Here is a 16,455-nt window from a genome sequence, read left to right on the forward strand (position 1 = left end):
ACATGCCGTTGTGAAGGTCAGCTCAGGATGCCGCTGGGAAAATAAAACAGTGATAGCCTTAATTCTGTTAAAATCCTAATTAGATTACAAAGGCTGTGAATTAGTTTGAAGACAGAAAAGTACTCAAAGTTGGGAAAAAAAAAAAAAAAAAAAAAACTTCATTATCGCACAGCAATGGACCCTGTGTTTGTATGGTCTTCTTAACAGCTTGCAAATAATTGTTTTACTCGTGTGAGCAAGATCTTACACTGTTCTCTTTGTAGGGGCTGATCACTAAGGGTCAGTGTGTGTGTGTATATATGGTGTGTGTGTGTCCACTGGTACAACTTTCTCCAGTCACAGTGAAGTGTTGCTCAGAGTGCGACTGTCAGTCCCTTTCGGTCCCCGGAGAGTGTGTGTGCCCTCCTTAAGCCCTTCAGCGGTTCTGCAGGCACGCTCACCACGGACACGAGCACGACGACAACAATCTCCCTTTTCTCTTTGACTTTCAGACTTTCTGGGTAAAAATTATCACAGCGTGAAACTTTGGCTGCCTGTGAATGAGATCATAAAGCAAATGAACCATAATTCAGGTCCATGCCGATATGAAAACTGTGAGATTTATGAAGTAAATCATAACTGCACTTAAGAATATTCTACTTTTTCAGCATTGTCTATAAATGTAGGTGTGTTTCTGGCAAAGCCTGTTTCATTTTACTGTTTTGATTAAGTCCTGAATGACTCGATGAACTTCTCGCTTGATAATCTTTATTGCTCTGCAGCTTAATGAAATCATACTTCACAAAGATTTACAGTGAGACAGTGACTTACAACTAAGCGGCATTGAAATTTATTATTTCTGCAGTTTTCTAATAAAGTAGGGTGACTCTCTGGAAGTGCTCCTTTTATGAAATAACCACACATTTATTATGTGTGCACAGACCACCGAGAACCTCTTGAACATAACGGCCAAATTCAGTGTTTCATGTGGACATCTGACTGTCTGCACGGTTAATTATTATTTTCTATTTGGCCTTACATGTATCAGGTAAGTGTTCTTGTTGCACTCTCAGTGAGTGACAAAAACAACAACAAAAAAAACAAACAAACACAGAACAGGTGGAGTTATTGTAAAATTACTCACTCTTTTATTCTATGACAATTGTAAAAATAATCTGATCACCTTGCTGCCTAACCTTTACAAACACACATACACACAAACGTACAACCCAGTTACACAAAAACTGACAAACTAGAAATATAAAGCTATCGAAGCCAGCAATTACACCCACATTTCATACTTTAATAAACTGGCATTGAATTCTGACTCTTGTCTCTGGAATCCGAGTTGCCTCTGGGGGGGGTGAAAGTTCATGTGCATGCTGCGGAGGGTTTGTGTTTAAGTCAACGGTTTCCCACTCAACCTCGCATATGCAGTTAAAGGTGATAATGCTCCACCTTCCACCTGACGCCGCTCTCACAGCTAAAGCTACACAACTTCTATGTTTTTCACAGCTAACTGATTCCCCACCACCTTTACCTTCTGTCAAAACAAAAGTCAGAGAAAGAAACATGAAATACCGCCCCAGCTATATCCTGCAGCCCATCTGAGCAGAACAGTTGAGAGGAAGAGAAAATATCTATATCATGTGCTTAATGATCTCTGATGACGAAAAAATCAACTGCAAAGTTTAAAGACCAGACAAGTAGTCGATTAATCAAAGAAATATGGCTCTTTTCGAGCTGAATTCTGCCTGAAGAAGTTATAATAACTCTTACTCTGAGTATCTGGATTATTGCCAACTTGGCAACAACCTTCCATTACCTTTTTCCAAGGCAATTACTCTGTCAAAAAACTACTTCCGAAAGAAACCGCGCTAATATGCTCTTTTCGGTATTTGGCAATAAAATGGCACAGTTGTTGCTGATGCAACTCAATTCGAGAATCAGAATGCTCACTTTTCACTATCTCTGTGATTCACAATACTGAGATGCGACTTCCAGTGTTTGTCCCTGCTGGTGAGTGGATTTCCTCAACAGGCCTCACTTTAATCTCACTGTCTTGTCGACGTCGGTCTCTCCGTGATGGACTGGCGACTTGTAGAAGGTAAACTCTGAACGTGACATAAATCACTTATCAGACCTTGTTGGATCTAAGTTGATTAAAGCGGCTTGTCTATAATCTGTTGTTACATTTGATGCTTTGCCCAAAACACCACAGTCATAGTTCGATCAGCAGCTGCAATAGACGGATGCATGAGGTACACTCTCTTAACTGACTAAAAACCATGATTTGCCCACATTAACGGGATCATTTTAAACAGGTAAATGCTGACTAGGAAGCTAGGGCACTAGCATACACTGATTGCGATTTTTCTTCAATTTAGGTTATGCTTTTCTTTTTGTATATTTTTAACTTTTTTCTTTTGCGTACCAAACCCCTGGGACTCAGCCTTTTAATTTGTTTCAACATAAAAAAAAACAAACAAAAAAAACACTTTAAGTTCATTTGTGCAGGCATCAGCAAAGTAGGATGCTGTTTGTGCACAAGTTATAACACAGGTGCAATATTAATGTAAAACAAATTCTGCCCAATATCTATGACAACTTGTTAATTAATATATTTCCCTCCTATTCTTCGATATTGTGCATTTTTCTCTCCTCATATTTCATGATTCAGCACAGCTTTTTCCATCGACCTTTTCTTTTTCTTGGCTGTGTGTACCTTTTCAGTTCACCTTTCTATTTCTATCAGACAAGATTTCTGGCTCTCTCTTTAGAGTTCACTCTCTGACACAAACCCACCACTCACCTTCATGCTTTAACATTACAGGGCTTGAGAAAACCTGCTACACTCTGTCAGCTCTCCTCGGCATGAAACTAATGTTTTCTCTCTTTTTTTTTGTCTTCTTTTTTTGTTTCGATAGTGTAGTACAGCTTTAAAAGTTTACAAAAGTCAATATGACAATGTGTCAAGGCATACTTCAGGTGAGATGACGTACGGCTCGTCTTTGACTGACTAACTGAGCCAAGAAATGACTTTAGATGTGTCATATTTTGCTCTCGTCACCCTCCTCCCCGATCCCTGCTTCCTTGAATTCCCTCCACTCACCTCTCTCCGCGCCTTTTCCGCCTCCCAGATTCCTCCCCAGTCATTTGCTGCTTATTAGGGAGTCTCTCTGTCAACCTTGTCCCATCTAATTCTCACCCAATTACAATCTAAATGAACCACAGGACTACTTAACTTGCTTTGCCTCTTCCCATTGTTTAATTTGTGACGGTAACAAACTCTGATTAGGCCTCTGCAAAGGTTCATAAATTAACCACTCAAGGCCAAATTAATCACCATTCCAGGGAAAGATAAATGGGTAATATTCAATTTTTCCATATGGATCCCACTGACAGGAAGAGCCCGCTGTGAAGGAAGTCTCCATGACAACTCCGCAGCTTATTTTTCATTGAGCGGCATTTTGACCAGAGTGTGTTAGTTGCTCAACAATAAAACATCATTTACTGAGATCTACCGTTTAAAATATCCGACGACTTTCAAATGTGACGTATGCAGAAAACCAATTTCCGCTGACAGCGTATCGGGGCCAATTTGATTAATGTCATCCTCTCAGCGTGAGCAGCGAAGATGCTATATGTTTATCAAACAAGAAAAGGAGGAGAAATAAGAAGATGAAAAACAACATCTAAGTAAAAACAGAGAGAAAATAAGTATATGAACTGAAAAATAAGTTAAAAAGAAGAAAGAAGGGTGGTAAACTGATATGAAAATGATCAAAATGATGGAGGAGTGCAACCACTGGAAACCGACACTCTCAAAGAGCTCTGCTGATCATCATCTAAGTTAAAGAGAGCAAAACAAGAAAATTAAATGGAATTTCCTGATTTCAACTGTGGATCTAGTTTAATGTTCAAATAGGCAGTGGATAATTAGTCCCAAGGGGTAAATCAGCACTGAGTGTGGGAAAAAAAGCTCAACGTTTTGAAGCCGGTGTCCTTAAATAACATGTCAGGATGAATGCAGATTTAATGGAAACTACCTGATTTTCTATGTGGAGCGCTCATGTTGTTCTCCTGTGTGGATTCTTCTCAGATTCTTCACACAATCACAAAACATTTGTTTAATGTAATATTTCTAAATCATACATCATAAACATATTTTACTCATATAATGAGCAACAGGTACCTAATCTATAAACCAGCGAATGCATAGAAATCAGTGATGTGGCCAGAGAGAATATCACTGCTTTGTCAGAACGTCATTTTCTCTTTGTAGGTTTTGCGTCAACAGAAATGCACGATGCAGGCAAGGAATCGACATGTGACCAGAAAGGCAATCATCACAGAATGAGGCAGAATTCTTAAGCTGAAGTAAATTAAAAAAAAAAAGCCAGCGAGGAAAGGTAAGGCGGCGATAAGAAGGAAAACGGTGCTGCATAACACACTGTACATGAACAAACAAATCCTCCGAGTCTTGTTTAGGTTGAATAGCAGCAGGCACAAAGAGAAGAGGGCCTGCAAAGCAAAGCAAGGCACAGAAACAGCATTTTCCTCTGGAGATGGAGACAACATATCATAATGGGCCTAATGCTTACAGATGAAGTCACTTGTCAAATAGGAAGCAGCCAACCTTGGAAATATTGCTGTTACAGTAAGTTCCACACAAACTGCTCAATTCTGCAGTTATATAATACAGCACAGCTGAAAATACACAAAAACAGCGGGACAGAAAACCTATGGAGACTGGCTTTGTGAGCAGTGCCAGAGCAGCTTTATGGCATGCAGCACCTTTCACAGCAGCTCAGCTAGCAGCAAAAACAGATTGAATTAATAGACGCTAAAGCCATTAGCAGGGAAAACAAATGAAACACATACATAACAGCCCATGCTCGCTGCCAGAAATAAAATGCAGAGCCTCTGCAACAACTTGTGCAATACCTGTGCTGTTTAAAGAGTTTAAACAACTAAACTAGACTGTGAAACAATCCAACAGTATGTTTCCGACCCTAGCGAAGCCCCACAATTTATATAATTAATGATAGAAGCATATATTTAAACAAAGTAGCTTAGAAAACCCCCTTTTATATTATATCATCACATGACAACAGATCGTGTCATTGCAGGTTTCAAAATTTGAAGCGCAATAAATGAATAAACATAGATAACCTGAGGTCCTAATGGACTGAACAGAACTGCCACAACATATAAACAAAAAATAAATAATGGCAAAATCAGTGTTAGATACGAGCAGAGCACGTGATTCACAAGCGGTTCCATATCAGACTTACAGCTGCCGGAGGTTTTGATCACCTGGCCGGTGGTTTAATATACAGTTCAGCCTCAATGAAGAAAAAACTGAAAGATATAAACTGTGCCAGCAATCACGACTGCGTATCATATGTCACATAAACCTAACTTACTCATTTCTGACAGGCGAGTGAAGACGCTCGACAGGCAGATGATTATTCACCTGACAAATATATTTTTCAACTTGCGGACAGGCTGTCATTTTGAATGAGTGATTTCAAACGCTGCCACTCCTTGCCTGTTAAGTTGGAGGGAAATGGCTGGACATGGCTGAGTCTCGCACCACTTATGAAAAATTTCCCTGCCTTTTTTTTTTTTCTCCCAGATTGTGTCAAATGGTGTAAACCTAATGCCTGCCAGTCGCACAACCAGTTAAGAAATCTCCTCCTGGCGTCCACTGACAACTAAAATGCTCTCAGAATTTAAATCTGACGTGTTTTCAAGCACTTCATCTGAGGACAGCGGAGCAATAAATGCAGCGCAATACCAAAAGGGGATTTTTCATATTGTCACAGTTATGTCATTATCTGAGTTTTGCAACAGTAACGGGCTGCATGGTCCATTTTACGGGAGCCATTAAGATTAGAATGACTTTCCAGCAGCATTTCCCAGTAATCAGAAAACCAAAGTGAACGCCAGAATAACAGCAGAAAGAAGAAAAGATTTTGTAATAGAGCACAACATGGCATATTTTGAAAAATGCTGTTTGGTTTGAACACAGTAAGTGTACTCACATTGATCGATGTTACCGTCTGCTTTCCCCTTCTCCTGCAAACAGAGAACACACACAAAAGTGGTTATTACAGGCTTGGAGGAGTGAGACAAAAACAGCCCTTTCTGCAGCTTTTCCGCACGCCATTCGTTACTGCACCTTTTCCACCTTTTCTGGGCTACAAGAAAGACGGCGGCGGAAAACAAAGGTGAGCACAGTGAGGGATTGAAGAGAAAACAGAGTGGGAGATTGTGTGAGAGAAAGAGAGACTGTGTAGTAGATGACAGCAGAGGAACGATTTGACTTTTTACTGAAGCTGCTTCCACAGTCAATTCAATCACCCTAATTGGAAATACACTCGCCAACACGCTGCAAGACGGTATGTGTCACCGCATTGTACTGAAACGTTAATCAGGATGTCAAACAATTGATGCCGGCGGGATAAACGCTGATTACCGTGTCAGTCCTATCTGTGAGTGCGATATTGACGGGTGGCGTCACATTAAAGTCATGCCACCTTCGCTCATGGCTTTCCAAATACTGACAGCAGGAAGGATACTCCTGCTGAGGTGCGGAGCACCTAACAGTCACTGTTAAAAGTTGAGGCAAGATAATTGTCTTTTAGCATCACTGAGCAGCATCGAGGACAGGGAAGAAACAGAAGAAGAAAAGCTAAATCAACAAGAAAATGCACTAAAAACCTGAAAAACCGACAAAAACCAATATGGGTTGAATATCTGGTGTGACAGAATAAAGTATATTTTCAGAAAGCTCGTTTCAACTAGGTCCGTCACAACTTGTTCCAAACTTCTGTTACGCTCAGCTTTGGACCTAAAAGCTACATTAACAAAGAGTCAAACATTCAATTATCAGATCACACAGAGCGGTAATGTTCATCTATTGTGTCCAGCTGGTTTGTGCTTGTTTGTGAGCTTTGTGTTCTTGTTAGTTCCTGATTACTTGTGCTTGTTGGAGCACAGAGACTTCTGCATAAATGTGTCTCAACTTAAAATTCAATTTGAAATATAGACGCCGAGCAAACGCACGGGCACGAGGCGGGCCTCTCAAACCAAAGCCACTTCGGAAGAAGCCGATATGTGATGGCGATTGAAGTGCCGTGACATTTTGCATTCTCGTCCCTCCGTGTGGATGTCACCGATAATGAGGCTCAGTGATAAAACACGGCGGGTGTGCGAGGCCCGCTCGGGCTCCCGGGAGACCGAGAGCCTCATGAGAAACAGCAGTTTTAGTGCCTCCTGTCATTGGCTTCGTCTTCGCCTCTACATCTCCATCCCTCTCGCTTCCCTCCCTCTGCCATCTGTCCATCTTAATTGCGGACGTGCTTCCTCATGATGGCAGGATAAAATTGAGTGCGCTCATCAGCACCGCCTTCCATCATCTCGAGTGCCACTGTTTGATCAATTGATTAGGGAATCAAACCAAGCATAGAGGTGACGGAAAAGGCAGGGTGGCTATTTCTAAAAATACTGTCTGCTGTCCACTGTGACTCTCCAGCCGTCTTTTTTGTCATTACACTTCATACACGCTGGTTTAAGGGACTTTTACACTGCTGAATTTCAGAAGTGATTCCAGGCAATTTACTTCCGCAAAGTAGATGCCAACAATCACACACGGTTGATTAGGAGGCTGTTTCAGTGCAACTATCACTGGGTGGAGAAATGTAAGTAATTACCACCAGAAATTCATTTGAGAAAATAGTGGAAACCCACCGGGCTTCAATTTGGATCGATCTGACTCTTTTCTCTACTCTTTTTGTGAGAGTAAATGGATGGGGTTTTTTTTACATACAGCTCAGGCGGAGTATGTATGAACATTATGACCGTCCTGACAGATAAGCACAGGAGGAGAAAACATGGATTTGAGGCTTTTTATCCTCTGAGCCTCACGCTGGTTTCCTTACTTGCAGTGACTTTACTTAGCCTTGGGGTATAGTGACTGCATATCGAGCATGTTAAATTGCAACATATGAAACATATGACGCACACTGTCACATACACAACAAAAAACAGACATGGAGACTTGATTTGTACTGAAATGAGAAATACATTCACAGCACCTGTCAGCGTCTTGACTGCAGGAATGAAACATCAAGGAAGTCCATCAATCAGGATATGTTACTTTATTTATTTATTTACTCGAATGCTAAAGCTTACATGAAAAACTGACTGGAAGAACTTCTTATTTAATTAGTTGTCTCTTAACAACAGATTTTGCTTCACATCTGGGATCACAAGATTAAGCAACAACCTGACCACAACCTCTGAGCAAGAAATGAGAAATACTCTATACTGTTGTTCATACATATACACACACACACACACACACACACACACACACACACATATATATATATATATATATATATATATATATATATATATAACATATATATATATATAACATATACATATATACATAAAACATATATATATATATATATATATATATATATATATATATATATATATATATATATTTTTTTTTTTTTTTTTTTTGGGTGTATGTTTTGTTTTGTTTTTGTTCTTTTTGGGGGGGGTTTAGCAATCGAACATAAAGCTGGCATGAATGCCTTTCCAGCCTCTCTGTGGCTTCACTCACTAAAAAAAATAAGTCATTACAGTGTGAGCTGGTATGGAGTGAAATGAAAAACACTACATGTGTGATAGCATTGTGCTGGTATTGATGTTACGGTCCGTTGCAGATTGAGCTTGTTTATTATGTCTTGCGGTGGCAGCCGAGTTTAAGTGTACAAACTCAATAAAATGGCTATAGCCTCCTCACGGAAAGCAAGTACAAACATATCTCTGAATGCTACATTGCTCCATCTCAGATGCCATTTCAACACCCACACCAAACAAGCCTGTGACACTGCTGCCACCGGGACTCACATTTTGTGGCGATGCAATTTGAACAACAGAGCAATTGAAGCCGGTCTGTGTATGCTCATGAAGTCTGCTGGAATATGCCTTCTCCTCACTCTTCTGAAATTCGTTGCTATGCAGACACCTTTCATTTCAGGGACCCGTATGGTTGTACGTGCCCACTTACTCTCCGTGCGTCTCCCCCGTACTCTTAATTCCAGGCAACAACAAAACTTTCCGCTGGGGTTATTTGGCTGTATGCAGACTCAGAATTGCAATTTCAGGGTATTTGTTAAGCAGGCGGCTCCGGCAGTAGTGCCACACGGGACATATTGACGGCTGGATGTTCGGAATATACCACCTGATTAGGGCAGAGAGACAGGAAAGTAAAACTAAAGTAGTTTCTTTGTCATCACCACTTTCTTCCATCTACATTCACAATGCATGTTGCATAGAAAGATGGGACTTATGATAGTCATTCATCAGGCTTATACCTCGACAAATTATTCCCATAAGCAATCAGGTCTGCAGCAAAAAAACGTCTTTGTATAGTATGTTAGCTGTAACGCACCACTGTAACTCTGATATTTATAAAGTAAGAAATAAAGCCAAATGAATCCCAATGATTCTCTCAGCATCATTAATGTGGCTTCGTACTCCAGTGAAACTCACTGGCAACATCTTTAACTCTAAACTTTATCATTAATTTCCCCCTTGCCTCCACAAACAGCTATACATCATACTTTCAGGAAGCTGGGCATGTTTTTGTTTTGGTTTTCCACCTGATGTAGCTCTTAATTAACAGCCGAACTGAAAAATAGCTGCGTTTGCTCCTGACATGAGCAGACATCGTGTTTCATGAATAACTTCCACACTAACAATGAACACATATAAACAGTTGTTAAGAGACGAGAGGATGCAAATAATACGAAATCTGCTTTGAGCATTAAGATAATTGTTGTTTCAGTAATAAAAGTTTGTGTTTTCTTGGAAGCATGAGAGGCTGTGAATATTTCCTTTAATGACCAAAAGTTTGGCAATAAGAAAACATCGGGCTGACTGCGCCTTCACAGAGATTAAGATTAACGAGGGAAGACTTTGACCTCGGACTGTGCGAGTGTGCTACCCTATGGATTACATCAGCCTTGATCTAATGCAATGACCCATTGATTAATGAAGGGTTTAAAACTAATGATGTATGTGTGCACATGGTAAACTCATCCAGTTTTGACCTCTTTCATGCATCCAGCAGCTGAACATAGTTAAAGCTTCATTAACGCTGACGCCAGGATTTTCTTTTAAAAGCCAGTGTCAACAGATGAGACATTGGTCAGAATGTGCATTCATGAGGATGGTTACATTTAAAAAAAATATCAGTAACTTTTATTTTACTTCATATCGATCTGAACCATCGTGTCCATGATTCATCCTGAAAAGGGGAACGCCACACACACCCAGTTCAGTATCTTACAACGCCTCCAAAATGTTAGTCGCACACAAAATGGCTGATGCTTGGAAGTGTGATTATCACATCACAATGTAGCAGATGGTTGTGCCGGGCCCAGCCAGTATGTCCCACCACTGTAATTATAGTTGAGAAGAGTATTATTGCTTCGTATAATAGTAACCGCTGCATATGTCTGCCTGAAAGGTTTTCTTCTGCTTTGAGCGCAAACTATTCAGACAGTCCCAAAAACTGAGAAACTACTCTCTGGGGACTGCAACGGGAAGAAAGGAAAAAATAGAAAAACTAAAGCTTTGTGGGTCTATGTTACAATCGGAATGTAAACGTAGTGGGGATTGCCCCAGTACTGAAAAACACAGGAGAAGAATCTGCTACCATGGGTAAAAGGCTATTTTCATTCTTTTGTCCCCATTCATTCAATGCATAACCCTCTTATTCCTAAACCTCTAATCCAATGAACACTGTTCCATCTCTCTCTGGGGATACTGCGAAATCACTTAGCCACTCTGCTCGGCTCTTTATGTGGAGGCAACTCCCACACTAGACTGAACAGGCAAATATTTGGCGTATTCTTCATTTCTATCAATGTTTTCTTTGAGAATACAGAAACAAGACCATCGTGAAGAGCATCTCTCAACTCCTCAATCCAATCCATTCACGTTACATTAATATCTGTGCACATATATCAGAAGAAAGACAAAGGATATATGGTTTCTGAATGGCTGGAAGTATTAACATTACCAAAATATACACTGATTTCTTAACCCAGACCATGTTTCAGTTCATGTTTCAATGTTTCAGATCAGAAACATTTGTTTTTGTCCTAAAAAGCTAGGGAAACAGGGATATTTGAAGACCTTCAGTAATTGTCATGTTATTCGAAATTTTGTTTCTCCTAAAACACTTATTTACTGTAAGAGACGTGAGCTGCTGCACTTATGAGTAGATTTCTCAACACAGAGTTGTTGGTTCTTCTGCAAGTATTCAGGAAAGTGACACGAAGTAAAAATCAAAACAATTCTGTTGTTTCATCGGGACTTCTTTATTCTTAATTCGTCATTCATCTGTTTTGGGTCTCAGGCTCCCCTAAGTGACTGTGCTGTTTGTCTGTTTACTTGCTTTATGTTGTTCTGAAAGCGCTTTAGTCAGAGAGAGAACTGACACTATTTATTCATTCCCAAAGGCTTAGCGAATGTGTCCTGCATATCTAAATTCAAGGGGTCCACATGCCTCACCCCAGGGTTGACTTTAAATTCTGGCACCAATTGACAGCTTTTTAAGTTCCAATTCTGGCCAGATAGTTGGGAGGTGGATTGCCTGGGAGTTGTTCTTTTTTTTTTTTTGTTGTTGTTTTTTTTTTTTGCCCCCCAGTTTTTATTTATATTTCTGCGCATCAAGGATTTTCAGTGGACACATTTACCGGTGCAATAAAACATTCTTCAGCAGATCGCCAACTTAGTATAAAGCCTAAAGTGACAGAGATTTGGAAGAGGCAAGAGACTGGACATGCGTCACTTTACAAAGCTCTACAAGTCAGCACAGTATACGTTTATGTCTGCATGTATTTGAGAATGTGGTAACGTTTCATGTTTAATGATCTTTTGTGCAAAGAACACAGGTTGGGGTGGGGGGGTAATTTCTGCTGGCAGTGACTATGTTTCCCACAGGGTTAGTTATTTTTACGCTGTCCTTTAACCCTTTCTGCTATTCTGCAAGCAACTGTGTGAAATGGATAAACAAAAAAAAACAACAAAAAAACTGGTTTCTAAAAAGAAGCTCAAAAAGAAAGCAGTAGGCCGATGTACTAAAACGTGCAATAAAGCCCAAATTAAACAGAGCTGGGTTGAGTTGGAGACGTTTAGATGCACGACACACACCTCTGGGTGGGCATCCATCTACCATTGTACTTTAATTAAGCTGAAACAAGGTTTGTGCGGATCAGCAATGAGAGCGACTATCGACAAATGAAGACACAGATGTCAATTTTTCTTGTTCCAATTGGTGATCATTGTTAAACAGCACAAGGGGCTGCTCTTTGACTCAAAACATCCCGTTGGTGTATCCTTTACCATCTGCCAGCCCTGACGAGGGCCCTGAGCCGTCTGGAGGAACCTTGCATCCCATCTCACCGTATGCCTGCTGCTGAAGCTTGATCTGAGTCGGCGCTTGTTTATTCCTGCCACATTTGCTTTCTGAAGCCTGAACTCACTTGGCCAGGTACATAATTAACTAATTAATCAAATAAGAGGCCGGATGCTGAAAGTTACTTTGTCATATGAAGTACGTTTTTCATTGAAGTTGGCCTCGACATAAACTTTTTCATAGTTCCAGAGAAACTCATACCACAACAGATGGGAATAAGAGAAAAAAACATCAAATGAAAGAAGATGCTGTAGAAGTCCTGTGAGTTTATGTATCAACACCAATGAATCACTGACGTTAGAGCATGTGTGGGCTTGGTATTTAATTATACCGTCTGAGTTTATGAAAAACGCAAAACAACAAAACAACTTTCAAGTAGATGCAAAAGATGATTTATCTCCTCCTGCTGGAGCTCATAGCGCGGGATTGCAGTTTTATAGGAACTGAACAACGAAACAATTGACAAAAGTGGTTTAAACTCTTTGAACTGCTTCACTTTTCTTTGCAGCCTTGATATGATTTGCGGTTGATAAGATTAATTTGCTGTATATCACCATAAACATTCCCCCTAGCTTGAAAGAGAGCAGCGATGATGGCCTCAGTGGGAAGCAGTTCATTCGCTCTGTGTGTGTGTGTGTGTGTGTGTGTGTGTGTGTGTGTGTGTGTGTGTGTGTGTGTGTGTGTGTGTGTGTGTGTGTGTGTGCGTGCGTGCGCTTCTACTTACCATGTAGCGTGACTCCTGGGAGGAGGTACGTGACACGCCGGCTGTATCCGTGCTCCCTCTTCTGCTGCTGCTCTTGTGCCCTTCAGCCAGGCAGCACCCTGACGTTCCCAGCAGAGCGGCCACAGCCAGCGCCCAAACCCCCAGGCTGCCCATGAGGCTTATCTGAGAGAAGAAATAACAACACCAAGCAGAAAAACATCCTCAGATCATCACTGTCGGAGAGTTTCCAATCGTTCAAGTTTTGCCACGGTTCTTTTGCCGTCACAATATATTCTAACTTCATAACTGTGAGTTTAGTCTGTCGTGATCCGATTTGTATGCAGATGCGTCTTTTTTACGGCTTCATTTACTCCAGAACACATCATCATGTTCATCACAGAGGAGATAAAGACAGATGAGCTGAAATCTTCCCCCAATCTACAGCGTTTGCGGCGAGAAAAGGCTGAACAGAAGTGAAACAGACGTCAGGAAAATCACTCATTAGCTGCATTTTTAAACATGACTCATCAAGTGGCGGCGATAGGGAGGTAAGAATGACAGTTTTAAGTCTTAAACACCTCAGTTTTTACTGGATGGTTAGTCATTATGCTCATGTATTCCCAAACGTTTTTTATGTTTACAAAGATGTGGATTTTGATATATTCAGAACATGCAAGGACACCAGAAATGGTGTCGGTGGCATGTTCAGAGACCAAGCGAACTAAGCACTACACACTCATAAGCACACGCGTGCACGCACACATGCACGCACACAGCATAATGCAGCTATGTAAACATCAAAGCCCGTACTGATGGGAATAATCATCTGTATTACAAAGGACACCGAAAACTCTTTTGATGTCAACAAAGAGACAGCTCTCTGATGTCGCAAATGGTGGAGGGGCTCGGGAGCTTAAAATATAAACTCCGAAGATCAGCTTCACTGCTGTGACACGTGCACACTCAAGGAAACACACACATCCTCAGGAAAGAGAAAAGAAAAAAAAACTACACTATTGTGTGCAAAAACATGGAGTAAAAACCACCAGCAGTTGATCTATTGAAAGATTTGCTTTTTTTAAACCGTACAAAAACATCGAAAGCTCATGTAATAATAGAAACATTAAAGTGTGTATTAAATGACAGTGCTTTAGGAGATTTACTGTTAAAAGCGAATGAAGCATCCAACTGTATTATATGAGGAGGGGAAACATTAAGAACGTAGCAGTAAAACATAATCCTCGATGTGAGCTCGACGTGAAACTGTGGAAACAAATTAGCTGCGTAACGAAATACAGAAAAACACAAACATATCAAGCTGTAACGCCGCTGCCTTGAGTTACATTTACTGCCTGCAGGACATTGATCTAACCCTGCCTTCACGTCTACCTTGAATCATTTATCAGTATTTCTGTGGGGTCAGTGGGTTTGTAATGCATTGCACGGGTGTTTCCGAGTTTGTGCTGACCTCCTGCATTATCTACCCTCTCTGCACTGATAAGGAAGATTTCTAGATATCCCAAGCATTCCAGCTTTCATGGAGAATCGTCAACTGCGGTTTTAAAGCGCGACACGACAGTTTGTCACGTGTGTTATTGTGCCATCAAGTAATGTGTTTACGGTTTTTACTGTGGCCCGTAGTTTTATAATGTTACTTTATTGTGTGTTTTACAGCGAGAACAGCCTGACAACAAATTTTCCTCAGGGGGCCATAAAGTTTGCGGTTGAATTGCTACAAGGGCACAAAAACACACGATGCATCTAAAACAATGCTGGAGTTTACGGTGTTAAGTGCCTGCAGCAGCGCCTCAAGAGAATATTAACTATCGCAAAAAAGGCGAGATTCACCTTGAACTCCTGTAATCCGGGGTCCTGCTGCTTTATTATTTGTGTGACTTTGACCTATTTTTGCAATAAACGAAGAAAACCCATTGAAATAGCACAAATAGAGTTTTCACAAGCGACTATGAGTACAAACACAACCTTGTGCAGTCATACTGGTATTTAGACAAATCTCTGTGAGGCAAAAGATTTTAACATACAATTATTTTCTATGGAAATATGAGAAATCACATAAAACATGGTTCCACCGTAAAAGATGCTCGCCAGATTGACTGCCCACTCAAAACCTTTAATGCATCTTGAGGTAAAAACACACAATGAAAAAAGAGTTAGAAATACACGTCAAGTTCTGAAACAACACAAATTTTCCTGTAGATTTGGTTAAAAGATGAGCAGCTGTAGAGCGGGAGTATCTGTTGTGTTCCCTTTGCACTACCTTCAGATGAAAATGACTATCAAATGAAATATACACAACTGCATTCAGTTTCTTTTTACACTCCTTTTTTTCCATCCCCCAGCTTTCTTAGAATCCCAATTTCATTATCAGCAAGATTTATTTAAAGCAACAGCAAGTAGCGTGCAAAAGGAATTTTCCCTCAGCGCCTCATAATGTCTGATTCAGTGTGTAACAATACATAATGTTTCACAATCCTCTTCAACGGATAAAGCTGTGTAGGTACAGCTGACAGACTGTGAAATGTGGCTGAAAGATCCAAAATAAAAAAAAAGCAAAAATTAGACCCTTGAGTTAAGATTATTTTGTCACACACACTGTTTTTAATGTGACAGTCAGATAAATACACTCCTGCTAACTGCACACAAACAGCACAACCACACAAGTCCTGTCAGACGTTTACGTCACTTGAGAGAAACGGCGGCATTCTTCATCTGGCGAGCCCGAGGGGAGTGGATCCTCCTCGATGAGTGCTCTGCCTTGTGAAATTAAACCCCAAATGAGATCTGCCAGTCACGATCTTAATGCGCTGCCCGAGCCTCCTGACATTTGCTTGCACTCTGCAACACACATTCAGCCACGGCTACACACAACACACACACACACACACACACACACACACAAACAAAGCCCTGGTCCTGCGGACTGAATGGTCAATTTTGAAATTCATCAGGGGTAAGAAACTCTATGAGGAAGCCATTATTTGAGCAGAATGCTAAAAAGCTTAAAGAGGCAGATTCTTTATAAAGCAGAGCACCCTTCAGCTGCTTTGCTCAGATCACGCTGCTGCGGTGATGGACTTGCAATATAAACACACTCGGTGTGCGCTGAAAGTTAAACGCGTCTACTCATGTCCCGGCTACCTTTTTCCCTATCTATCATTTTTCATGTTTCTTACTTCCAATTTTCCTCAGCACTGAAGCATTGTTCAGGGCCCGAAGCGTCCTGTAGAGCTGCCTG

At 40.7% G+C, this 16,455-nt stretch overlaps 1 protein-coding gene across 1 annotated transcript in view; it reads right to left on the reverse strand.

Moving 5' to 3' along the window:
• Positions 1-16,455, reverse strand: part of fstl4 (follistatin-like 4) — a 189,705-nt gene that overhangs the window by 161,898 nt on the left and 11,352 nt on the right. Inside the window, exons 2-3 of the mRNA XM_030100616.1 lie at positions 13,221-13,382; positions 6,030-6,063 (exon numbers count right to left, since the gene is read on the reverse strand). Of these exons, the coding sequence (XP_029956476.1) occupies positions 6,030-6,063; positions 13,221-13,373 (187 nt within the window). The 5' untranslated portion in view covers positions 13,374-13,382. The remainder of the gene's footprint in view (positions 1-6,029; positions 6,064-13,220; positions 13,383-16,455) is intronic.

Source organism: Salarias fasciatus, chromosome 10 (genome assembly GCF_902148845.1).
Source record: "Salarias fasciatus chromosome 10, fSalaFa1.1, whole genome shotgun sequence".
Taxonomy (NCBI): Eukaryota; Metazoa; Chordata; class Actinopteri; order Blenniiformes; family Blenniidae; genus Salarias; species Salarias fasciatus.